The 12364-nt window shown below is 41.1% G+C and overlaps 1 protein-coding gene across 1 annotated transcript in view; it reads left to right on the top strand.

Moving 5' to 3' along the window:
- The window catches only part of TXNDC16 (thioredoxin domain containing 16), a 196347-nt gene that overhangs the window by 160240 nt on the left and 23743 nt on the right, over positions 1–12364 (top strand). Inside the window, exons 17-18 of the mRNA XM_030215380.1 lie at positions 9775–9859; positions 10276–10414. Coding sequence (XP_030071240.1) covers positions 9775–9859; positions 10276–10414 — 224 coding nt within the window. The remainder of the gene's footprint in view (positions 1–9774; positions 9860–10275; positions 10415–12364) is intronic.

Here is a 12364-nt window from a genome sequence, read left to right as displayed (position 1 = left end):
TGCCCTGCACAGAACCTGCTTGAATACCTTCTACACTTATCAGAGTCTGGCCTCAAGACCAACTCCGTAAGGAATCACCTTAGTGCGATTAGTGCTTACCATTATCGTGTGGAAGGTAAAGCCATCTCTGGAGAGCCTTTAGTCGTTCGATTCATGAGAGGCTTGCTTTTGTCAAAGCCCCCTATCAAGCCTCCTACAGTGTCATGGGATCTCAACGTCGTCCTCACCCAGCTGATGAAACCTCCTTTTGAGCCACTGAATACCTGCCATCTGAAGTACTTGACCTGGAAGGTCATTTTCTTGGTGGCAGTTACTTCAGCTCGTAGGGTCAGTGAGCTTCAAGCCCTAGTAGCTCATGCTCCATATACCAAATTTCATCACAACAGAGTAGTGCTCCGCACCCACCCAAAGTTCCTGCCGAAGGTGGTGTCGGAGTTCCATCTTAACCAGTCAATTGTCTTGCCAACATTCTTCCCCAGGCCGCATACCCGCCCTGCTGAACGTCAGTTGCACACATTGGACTGCAAGAGAGCATTGGCCTTCTACTTGGAGCGGACACAGCCCCACAGACAGTCCGCCCAATTGTTTGTTTCTTTCGACCCTAACAGGCTAGGGGTCGCTGTCGGGAAACGCACCATCTCCAATTGGCTAGCAGATTGCATTTCCTTCACTTACGCCCAGGCTGGGCTGGCTCTTGAGGGTCATGTCACGGCTCATAGTGTTAGAGCCATGGCAGCGTCAGTGGCCCACTTGAAGTCAGCCACTATTGAAGAGATTTGCAAGGCTGCGACGTGGTCATCTGTCCACACATTCACATCACATTACTGCCTCCAGCAGGATACCCGACGCGACAGTCGGTTCGGGCAGTCGGTGCTGCAGAATCTGTTTGGGGTGTAAATCTAACTCCACCCTCCAGGACCCGAATTTATTCTGGTCAGGCTGCACTCTCAGTTAGTTGTTCTTCGTAGGTCAATTTCTGTTGTACCCTCGCCGTTGCGAGGTTCAATTGACCTGGGTTCTTGTTTTGAGTGAGCCTGAAAGCTAGGGATACCCCAGTCGTGAGAACAAGCAGCCTGCTTGTCCTCGGAGAAAGTGAATGGTACATACCTGTAGCAGGTGTTCTCCGAGGACAGCAGGCTGATTGTTCTCACCTACCCTCCCTCCTCCCCTTTGGAGTTGTGTGTTTCATCTTTTGCTAGTCATTCAACTGGCGGGAGCGGTCGCGCACGGGCGGGAGGACGGCCGCGCATGCGCGGTGGGCGTGCCCTGCGTGCCGACCGTCCCGCGAAGCTTTTTTCCGGTTGGTGGGGGCTGCCGCGGACGTCACCCAGTCGTGAGAACAATCAGCCTGCTGTCCTCGGAGAACACCTGCTACAGGTATGTATCATTCACTGTCTTGCTTGAAGAGGTAAGTTTTTAGCAGCTTCCGGAAAGGTAGATGGTCATTGACTGTTCGAATGGATCTTGGTAAGGCATTCCATAGTTGGCTGCCTATGACGGAGAAGTTGGATGCGTAGTAAGTTTTGTACTTAAGTCCTTTGCAATATATGTGGGTACAGTGTGTTTCTGGTGAGTTTTGGAGGACTTACAGTTTCTACCACAAATGTAAAAGGTAGGGGGGAGTATGGGCCTGGGTCCACCTACTACTATTTTTCATTTCTATAGCACCACTAGACGTACACAGTGCTGTACACCGGACATAGACCGTTCCTGCTCGAAAGAGCTTACAATCTAAGTAGGACAGACAAACAGGACTAATAAGGGATAAGGGAATTACACAGGTGGGAGTGATGGGTGCTGAACAAGTGAGTAAGGGTTAGGAGTTAAAAGCGACATCAAAAAGGTGGGCTTTTAGCCTAGATTTGAAGACAACCAGAGATGGAGCTTGACGTACTGGCTCAGGAAGTCTATTCCAGGCATATGGTGCAGTAAGATAAAAGTAACAGAGTCTAGAGTTAGCAGTGGAAGAGAAGGGCGCAGATAAGAGAGATTTACTCAGTGAACGGAGTTCCCGGGGAGGAGTGTAGGGAGAAATAAGAGTGGAGAAGTACTGAGGAGCTGCAAAGTGAATGCACTGCACCCTTCACTAGACTACTCCAGGAACCTGCATGCTGCTGTAATGGACCTGAGTATAACATCTGTGGCTGGCAATCACATTTTTGAGGGGGGGGTGTTGGAGGGGGTCATTGACCACTGGGGGAGTAAGGGGGGTCATCCCTGATTCTCTCCAGTGGTCATCTGGTCATTTAGGGCATCTTTTTGTGCCTTATTCATTCTAAAAACTGGTGTAGCTCAAAATGTCTTAGTTTTAGTCCTGGAAGGTTTTGTTTTGTTCCATTATGGCTGAAAAGCATCCAAGTCCTGTCTTTAACACGCTCCCGACACATACTGTTGAGATTTGGAAGCACTGCAGACGAACAGCATAGAAAACCATATGAAAAACAGGTTTTGAAAATACCAATTTGGGTGTTTTTATGAGAAAAACGTCCAAAGGCTGCTTTATGCCACTTTTTAGATGTTTTTCTCTCAAAAATGAGCCCCTTAGAGTATCAGTATTAGGAAAGACTCTCTGATATTGCTGTTGTCAAAATTATTAAGATCAATTTTCATTCTGAAATTTTCTGTGTTTCATAGCAGGATCTTGTGAGTAGAAATTTTTGGAAATTTTTACTTACGGGTCCTTTTACTAAGCTGCAGTGAAAAGTGGCCTTAGTAGTTCTTTCCCACCTGCTATTGCCTTTTTTTTCAAATGTGGCCATAAAAATGTCTTAATTTTTTTGCATCAGTGGCCATGCGCTGATGTTGCCATTAGCGTGTGGTCATCCCCAGTTATATCTAAACCTTTACAGGCTATGAAAGGTCTGTTGTATTAAAGGTGCAAATTTCTTGCTGTGTTTTCCCTGTGTTTGGTAAAATGGCAAAATCATAAATTTCTATTTTATGATCCTGCACAATTAAAACAATTCTTACAGAATGGAATGGCTCAAACTTTGTCTACATAAGTTTCTTAACTGTATGACTATGATGTGACTTTGCATAGAACATCCTTAAATACGTATAATATTTACACTGGTTCATTGCTAAGCTTTGTTATTTAAAAAAGGAAAAAGAGATAGTTCTTCTTTATGTCATCCTTATTTATTTTTGGTTCCCCTCATTAGTGGGATTTTATTGAATTATTTCTGCATTAGTCTTAATTTTCTTTTCTTTTCTTTTTTTTTTCTTCCTTTAATGGGTACTTTTGGTATATAGATATGTTTCTTAAAGCAATTTGTATCTTGTAAGAAGTTTGAAAAATTGCATAAATAAAAAAGTTTTAAAAAAAGAAGAAAAGAAAAATTATTTCGCATGGGGTTAGCACACGCAGATTTCCTTTTTATCATGGGATGCCTGAGCATGTCCCACCTTACTCAAGTTTTTTTTGCTGCTTAGGCATGTGTTAGTGCCTAACACATCTTAGTGAAAAGACCCCTTAGTAATTAATGTAGATAATTTTGTTGCTTTAAGAATTCTAATTGTTTCATAGCTGTACACCAAACAAATTATTTTATTTTTGGTTGTCGTGGTGGTGAGGGTGACCATTTTTCCTGTTTCATTTGTGCCTTGAGGCATCATTCATAACTACTCAATATTTGTCACCTGTTTTAAAATCCCCTTCCAACTTATTTGTAATGATTCTCTCTCAGGGGCCATGAACTGTGATTCCTTCCAGAGAGGCGATGTTCAAAGCCGTGTGCTGATGGGCCCACAATGCAGCAGTAACGCAAAAAGCTAGCTCAGTGATGGCTCGAAGCTAATGATATTTAAATTTTATGCATGGTTAAATCACAGGGAGAGAGGAACATGCCTGACACATGTGCACAAAGGTTTTGTAGTAAGCACAGCTCTTGTACGCATGTCCAGACTAAAACGGAAGTGCGAGCACATATTGGCACTTTTTTTCCAGCGCCTAAATGTGGGCCTCAAAAATATTATTAGCACATGGAATTTTGGCAAGGCTCATATTTAGGCGTAGAAGAAAAGGCGAGGATGTGTGCTTTTACTTTCCAATTTGCTCTAACATGTACACGTTTTTATTCCTTCCCGCCTGGCTTTAAAACGTGCAGGAGCCTCCTTCTGCTTGTAAAAGAAGACAGAACCCTCAGTTCACTGTAAAAAAAATTGACAAGAAATCCTCTCCTCAAAAACATCTATGCTGTCCCTGATCTGATGATAAATTTTTGGCGTTATGGGCCATCATTTTCTTCTGTTTATTGCAGTGCTTTCATTTTTGCATTGCAAAGGAATACTTACTGGCCTCATTACCATTAGAGACCTGCATGAGAACGGGGTTTGCAGGAATCCCCTCCAGGGCTGTGGAATTCTTATGGGGACAGAAGCAGTTCTGTGGGGTTCCAGTGAGGACAGAAGCAGTTCCTGCAGGGTTCCTGTGGAAGTGTAAACTGCACCTGCGCCAGTCTCTCACCTACTAAGTACCAAGTTCTTTGAGTGCCGCCTGCTCCTCCTCCTTGCTTTAACAGCGCAGATGCGGAAAGTCTTCCATGAAACCTCTCTGCTCCCAAGCTGATGTGCAGGCCTCAGCTCTGACTGAGGCACGTGCATGTGGCAGCCTCTCAGCGCACAGTGCCAGCAAATCAGAAACAAGTCTTACATGTGCGCACCAGAGTGTTCCAAGTTCGAACTTCGGTTCCTTCCTTACCTGCAGTGCTGTGGCTCAAACCCAAAGAGAGACAGAGAGCTGACCGGAATTGTATTTTAGGTACCATTAAATTCTTGAAGGGATGAGTTAGATTCCAGTGGGGACAGGCTAGATTTCTCTTCCCCTGCAACTCTATAATTACCATCCATTGTAATAAATTTCTATACAATTTTCGGCCATCTTTACTGCGCATGTTAACACTGGCTTACAAGCCCTATGGCATTTGGCGCGCAATAATGTGTGCGCAAACCCGCCATTAACTGTATGCTAGCACTGGTGGTAGTTTTGGGCATCGGCCCCAGAGTGCATAAGTACTTCTCTCAAGTTTAGTTGCTAAATGTCACCGTAGAACATGACTTCCCAAACTGTGGGTTGTGTCCTCAGATGGGGTCAGGAAACCCACTTTTTGGAGTCATGACCTGGGTGGGCCCTCAATAAAGACATCATTGGCCCATACGCATCCACGGAAAGATTGGTAAGTGCTGCCATAGAGCAACAGCTAGGATTTATTTGGATCACCTTTGCCTCATCTGACCCGGGTTCAAAGTTTGATCTTCCATATGGCATTATACAGTACTGCTAATAAGACATCTTACTAGTGTGAATATACAAAATATTTATTACTATATTTGTGCTTAAGTAGGAGCTTTTCACCTTCAGTATGCTCAGTTGACTTTTTTTTTTGAAAGTGCTATTTTTCAAGGCATATTCAATGTTTAAGAAATGTATATGGATTATTTGGATATTTTCTTTAGTGCCCCATATTAAGCTTTTCATTATAGTTTTCCATTCATCTCCATTTGATCCTCAGTTTCCTTGCCTTTGTGGACCAGTGATTTCTCCACTCCTCCTTACTTTTTAGGGTTTTTTTTTGTGAAATGAGATGATATATTTCTATGTATCAGCAAGATTTATTACTGTTTTTATTATCTACTGTGATTTCCATTTTGGGGGGAAGGTGGGAGGATGGGAGAAGACGGTTGGCAGAATAGCACGTTACTTTAATCTTTCTTAGAACTAGTTTCTGCTGAGCTACAACTTCATAAACCTTCATTTGCAACTATCTGGAGGTTTTCTGCATTTTGTAACCTTCCCTCCTGTCTAGCACAGCTGTCACAGTGATTTCCTGGACCAGGTGCAACAGACCCTCCACTTCTTTCAGGACATATCTTAAGTCTGATCACCAGGTTTCACCATTGTGCAATAACCAATACTCCTTTCCCCCCAGGAGCTCTGACTGCAGCCCCACCCTGGCCGGCCTGAAAAGTCAAGTAAAAATGAAGCTGTAATTGTAGTGATTTTTGGAACCTAACAATCAGTCTGATAATTTTTTCTAAGTCTGCCTATCAACTGTGGTAAGATTTGTAGTTCACACAGAAAACAGTGAGAATAACTCAAAATAAGTAGACGATGCTCCAGTGGTCTCAATGGTTTATTGTCCAACAGCAAAGACTCAACACGGCCGTGTTTTGGCCAGCTGACCTGCCTCAGGAGTCTCCTAATGTCTGTAGAGAGCTGTCTGTATCAAACGCTGCAGGGCAATATGTTATATGCTATCATCCGTTGCTAGCATGGAACGTAGTGGAAAGCACTGCACGTCAAAAAATGTTCAGCCTCTAAAACATTCTCTAGATTGTAGTAAAAGCATCCATTGTGTGGAAAAAAATGTTTTTTCATTTTCCAGACTATGGACGCTTTGCCGACAGTCTAAAGAAGTGTTTTAGAGGTTGACCATTTTTTGGTGCGCAGTGCTTTCTGCCAATTTCCATTCTAGCAACAGATAATAGCGTGTAACATAGGAGTCCTTTTACAAAGGCGTGCTGAAAAATGGCCTGTGGTAGTATAGACATGGGTTTTGGGCACACACAGAATCATTTTTCAGTGTACCTGTAAAAAATGCTTTTTAAAATTTTTACCGAAAATAGATGTGCGGCAAAATCAAAACTGCTGCACATCCATTTTGGGTCTGAGACCTTACCATCAGCCATTGACCTAGCGGTAAAGTCTCACACATTAAAAAGCTAACTTACAAATGTTGGACATTTTCTTCAAAATTAATTCCCAGTGCTGAATAACCTTTTAAGATGCTCCCCACTTCAACAAAGGCTTCCCTTGCTATGAACAGTAATGACCTACGTGCGCCAGATGTCAGTTGGCGCGCAGCCGATACGCATGGCCGAAAAAATTATTTTCCAGATGCGCATATCGGATGCACGCCAAAAATGAAATTACCGCAAGAGCCATGTGGTAGCTCCATTTTGGCGTGCGTTGGGTGCACATAGACATTTACGCGGCTTAGTAAAAGGGCTCCATATTGTCCTGCAGTGTTTGGTATAGACAGCTCTCTGCGACAACTTTAGGAGACTCCTGAGGCAGGCCAGTTGGCTGAAACACATCTATGTCAAGTCTTTGTAACCTTTTAGACCACTGGAGCATGTTCTACTTAGTTTTGAGTCACCCTCGCTGTTTTCTGTGTGTTCTCAAGACTGTGAGGGCCTTTGTTCTTCTGTATATCCGCCAGAATTTGTAGTTCCCCAGGGTTCTATTTCTTCTGTCAGCAATTGAACCTTGGTCTCCTGCATGGTAGTGCACAATGCTGCAACTGGGATGATCCCAGTATTCCCTGTTTTTAATTGATATGAGACCTCATCAGATGTTTTTAACATCTCTTTAACATTAGGATTTTGCTTTTGCTAAACGTTTCACTGTTTATGGAATGAAGAAGTTATATTTGCCAAGTAAATTTTTCCATGCTTTTACAATATTTGATTGTCCTTATTTTTCAGTAAATTGTAATTATTTGTGTGGTACTGCCCTTCTATAATTTACTTTTTTTAAAGTCTTTGACCAATAAAATTAATAAAGATAAAGGGACATAGGGGCCCTATTACTAATCATAGTAGGCCTACCATGTCGTAAAAGAGCACTACTGTGGTACGTGTTGAGGCGTCCCATGATAGTGTTCTGCTTAGCGCATGCTAATCCCACGCTGGAAAATATTTTTTATTTTCCAGCGCGGGAGGTGTGTCTGGGGGCAGAGAGTAGGCTTGCCTGCCCTAATTGGGTAGTATGGGCATATTACCATGCATTACCTGATTAGCACAGGAATAGCGCGGGAGCCCTTACCACCTTCTAAATTGGTGGCAGTAAGGGCTCACGGCAGTAATAGCCACGCGCTAATAGAGAAATTAGTGCATGGCCATTACAAAAAAAAAAAAACCCCAAACGCAGTCATTTTACTGCCGCACTAAAAGTGGCCACAGCATGTGGGAAGCCCATGTGCTGACAGTAGTGCCAGACACTTTTTAGCACGGCATATTAAAAAGATCCCATGGTTATCAATGTGGGCTATTTTAGCACAGGTCCCATTTTATGCAATTAATCCTAGTTACTAATAACTGGGGTTAACAATGTCACGAAAGGCGTAGAGCCCACTGGGGAGGGGGCTAACCCCGTGGCCACCTAAAAGGTCTGTCCCAGCACTGCTCAAATCCGTTACCATCAATCATGTGCTCTACTTGCATACCCTTCCACCCACCTGCTGGGTCCCACTTGCCTCTGGGCAAGTCTCCCACCCACAAGTTATTTCCCTGGTGGTTTCTAAGGACACTGGGGCCACAATCTCAGGGGACTCACAGTTCTCAGAAAGCACCCACAGACCAAAACACAAACCACCAGGATTCTTAGTCCATCCAGGACAGCAGAGTCAATAAACTAATAAGATTTATTGTCATGAAATTGAACAGTGAACAGTAGGAGGAAAAAATGGTAGAAATATAGCAACAATAACAGGTAAATCAAACAGGTATCAATATTAAAAGTAACTAAACATTTGTTTACTACCTGAGTAGTATCTGGGGAGTTCAGGAAATATAGCTGTTCATAGGTTATAAAATATAACTGCACACAGGACATCAGTGAAGAGATCTTTCTCTCTCCCTATCTGAGACTGAGGTAGATTACCTCGTACTTAGTCGGGAAAAAACTGTCACTTCTGTAACAGCTTTACAAAAAAAAAGATAGTCACCAAACAAGGGAAATGCACTTCATGAAATAATTAATACAGTTCACAGGCTTGGAAGCCCACTGTTCTTCAACAAACAATAAAATAAAATGTCTTAACAGTAGCCCGTGTTGATAACTTCCCCCCAAATCTTTCCACTTCAAAGAGTGTTGAAAGTTATTTAGGTGTAAGATAGTCGTATGACTCAGAAGAGTTGAGATTCAGAAGTACAAATCTTGCTCTGCCACTGACTGTGTGATTTGTCTTATGCCTCCATTTCCTTAGTTATAATTTATAATATTCTTGTCGGGGTTTTTTTTTTTTACATGATCCCTCTCCTTTGATCACATACTAAAATTAGCTGGTTAGTGTTTTACCTTAGGGATCACATCTGCTGGATTCTATATATCACACCTCAATTTCCGCGTGGAAATAGAAGCATATTCTATAACAATGCACATAACTTAATTGGTCAGCTAGGTAATCAGCATTGTCAATTAAATGTTAACAAGTAATTAACGCTGTCATTAATTAAGATTTACGCATAGAACTTGCTAAGTGTACTCTGTAACATGGTGCATGTAAATTCTAAGTCTCATAGTTGAAAAGGGGGTGTGGTCATGGGTGGGGCATGGGCATTTCTAAAATCTATGTGCATTGTTATAGAATACACCCTCTGTGCCTAATTTAGGCATCGGGATTTGCACCAAGTAAAATGTGACGTAAATGGCCGCTACTAAGTTTGGCCGTGTGGAGAGGCGCTCGGTGTAATTCTATATACCACTCAGAAATTTAAGCCTGTTCTATAAAATTTAGGTGTACTTTAGAGAATACACCTAGGCATATTTTTTTCCATGCAGAATTTTCATGCATCCTATATAGCCCAATGTATCTTTCTTAAGTATTAGAATGTGGACTTTGATAAGGACGATATGACCATTATTGTTTCTTTTGTCTGTTTTCCTTTTTTTTGCATTAATGATGTCTTTTTCTTTTCCATGCAAGATGTATGTCTTGATATGAACAAACAGTATTGTGGACTTTGCTTTTTTTGTTGTTTTTTTGTTCATAGCAAGAGAAGCCTTTGTTGAAGTTGGGAGCATCTTAAAAGGTTATTCAGCACTGGGAATTTATTTTGAAGAAAATGTCCAACATTTGTAAGTTAGCTTTTTAACTTTTTGAAGAAGTTGACATAAGCAGCATGTTTTAACGTTTCCAAACGTAACAACTTTTGAATATCCCATTAAATTCTGTATATCTTTGACAAACAGAACTTGCACTAACAATACTTATGTTCATAAAGGCAAGGCATGGATAAAACATGATCAATGATGAACTATAAAGCACAGAACATCTTGGTCCATCATTCCATTTGCATTTAAGATTCCGACTGAATATAGTTATTTGAGGAAACCAGTAGAGTTTTTTTTACTCAGGTTTTCAGCAGCTCAGTGATTGAAAGCAAAAATGCATAACCTTAAAAATTACAATTGAATTTATTTTTCCTGCTTTTTCATTCTTGCTTTGGTATATAAATTCAGGCTGTTTAATTTTTCTTTTATTTTCCCTTCAGATCTCACAGATATGCTGTAACTCTGCCAGCACTGCTTCTTGCTAGGCACAATGAGCACAGAATTGATGGCATCTCTCTCTCAAATTATAACGCAGAGGACATTCTTAAATTGATCACACAAAAATCATTGGCATCATTTGTGAGTGTAATTTTAATTACCAGCATCGACCAAAATAAATCTTGCCTCCAGTAGCATTTGAGACACCAATAACTTAATGGTGCTAACTTGGAAGAAGGGATGGTGAAATGTCCTATGGGCTGGGAAATGACTGAAACTGTTCCTCCAGAAAACATATGAATACGAGGACTCCTAGAACTGCAGTATCTCCAGCAAAGAAGAGATTCTCTGAGGGATCGGTTTTATGGGAGAAACTTGGATAGTGGTACATGTATTGGAGGAGTCTATGTATGAGATCAGCTTTTCTTTAGCAAAGAGAGGTGATGAGCACTTCACTTGCCCCTGTCTTCTCCAAGTAGAATCATCAATTCAAAATTATATTTGTGTATTAGCAAATGCAGTAGGGAGTCTCCAATAATTGAATCTAGCATACCGTAATAAAGGGCTAAAAGTGTTCTCAGCTTAGGATCTCTTAAACAAAACCAAAACAAATTTTTGACTGGATTGGTCCACCAGAATAGAGATTAGAAGGAAAAGAGAGAGGGATTGTTGTATGTAGGTGCTAAAGCTTGTCTTCTTGCTTTCTTGGATGTATGCTCTCTCTCTTTTTCATGTTATATAACAAGACGGAGTTGTTTTGCCTGTGATTGTGCTTATGGCAGCATTGTGTTAGAACATTGATACTGTAGAGCAGCTACTTAAGTCTGAGGCTTTTTTCTCCATTTTTTTATAGTATTGATAGTATATTGTTAGTGAGCACCATTCAGAAAGCAAGATTCACTGCAACTCATATAATTTTGATAGCAGCAATAATCAATTGTGTTTTGGCATGAGTCCAGGTGATATATTGGTTTATAAAATTATCCCCTTAGAGCAAAATTTAGATTTAGAAGATTATAGATTCAGAAACTGCATCATGGTTGGCAAAAATATTCAATAGATTTATCTGGGCAAATAAAATAAAGAAGGGTATAATTGGCCCAGAGTGATATTTTATGCCATTACTTCCCAATATGACAACCTTTGAAGGGTTGATCTGCTGTGATCAATTGCACACAGGTCTGTATAACTGGATTTTGGTTATACTATGCTTTTCTGGAACATGTGCTCTTTGTCTAAAGCTTCAATCGTTCTCTCCAGGTCTTGTAGAGGGAATAATTTTATTAGTGACTTGAACATGTAAAACAGTGTTTTACACATTCAAGCAGATGCTTATAAAATTGTCCCGAGGTACATAGGCATAAAAGTAGGTGCTCATAAAATATGCCATATGCTTTTATATAATACAAGGATTATTTCATAACAGGGCATCTGTGTAAAATTTCCTAAAAGAGTCCCTTTATAAAATTATCCTACATATCTGTAGGTGTTTCTGTGAATAAAGAAAGTGTGATGTGGGGGTGGGATTGGCTCTTATTTAAATATTTTATAAGATATACGTATGTGCCAGTTCCCACAGGCATATACACACACTGTCTTGGAACAGGTGTAACTTTGTACAGGGGCTTTCCAGTAGGCTATTTTATAAAGACACATAGGTGCTTATGTTAGAGGTACAATATACATGTCCTGCTTATGTTGATTTATAAAATAGGTACAACATACATATCCTGTTATAAAATTCACTCCAACAGGTAGATTCAAAAATGTGCCAAAATTAGACACAAAATATATGGATGCTAAGAGTCAATTCTGACCACATGAAATTGGTGTTACAGAATAGAGCATTAGTCAGCATGCACATGACTAACTTTAGATGCGAGCACTTACGCCATGTCAACAGCTGGTGCAAATGGTCACGTCTAAAGTTGGCAGTTGTGCACGGAAGTTGTAGTATTCTATAACGTGTGTGTAACTGCAAGACACGCCCCTGATCTGCCCATGTGCACACCCATTTCTAGTTGTGTGCTACAGCATTTAGGCAATAACGGGCCCTTTTACTATAGCTTAGTGTGCGCTAAATGCTAACAA

The sequence above is a fragment of the Microcaecilia unicolor genome, chromosome 9, assembly GCF_901765095.1.
Source record: "Microcaecilia unicolor chromosome 9, aMicUni1.1, whole genome shotgun sequence".
Lineage (NCBI taxonomy): Eukaryota > Metazoa > Chordata > Amphibia > Gymnophiona > Siphonopidae > Microcaecilia > Microcaecilia unicolor.
The sequence above is the reverse complement of the archived record's forward strand: the minus strand, read 5'-3'. Positions and strand labels throughout refer to the sequence as shown.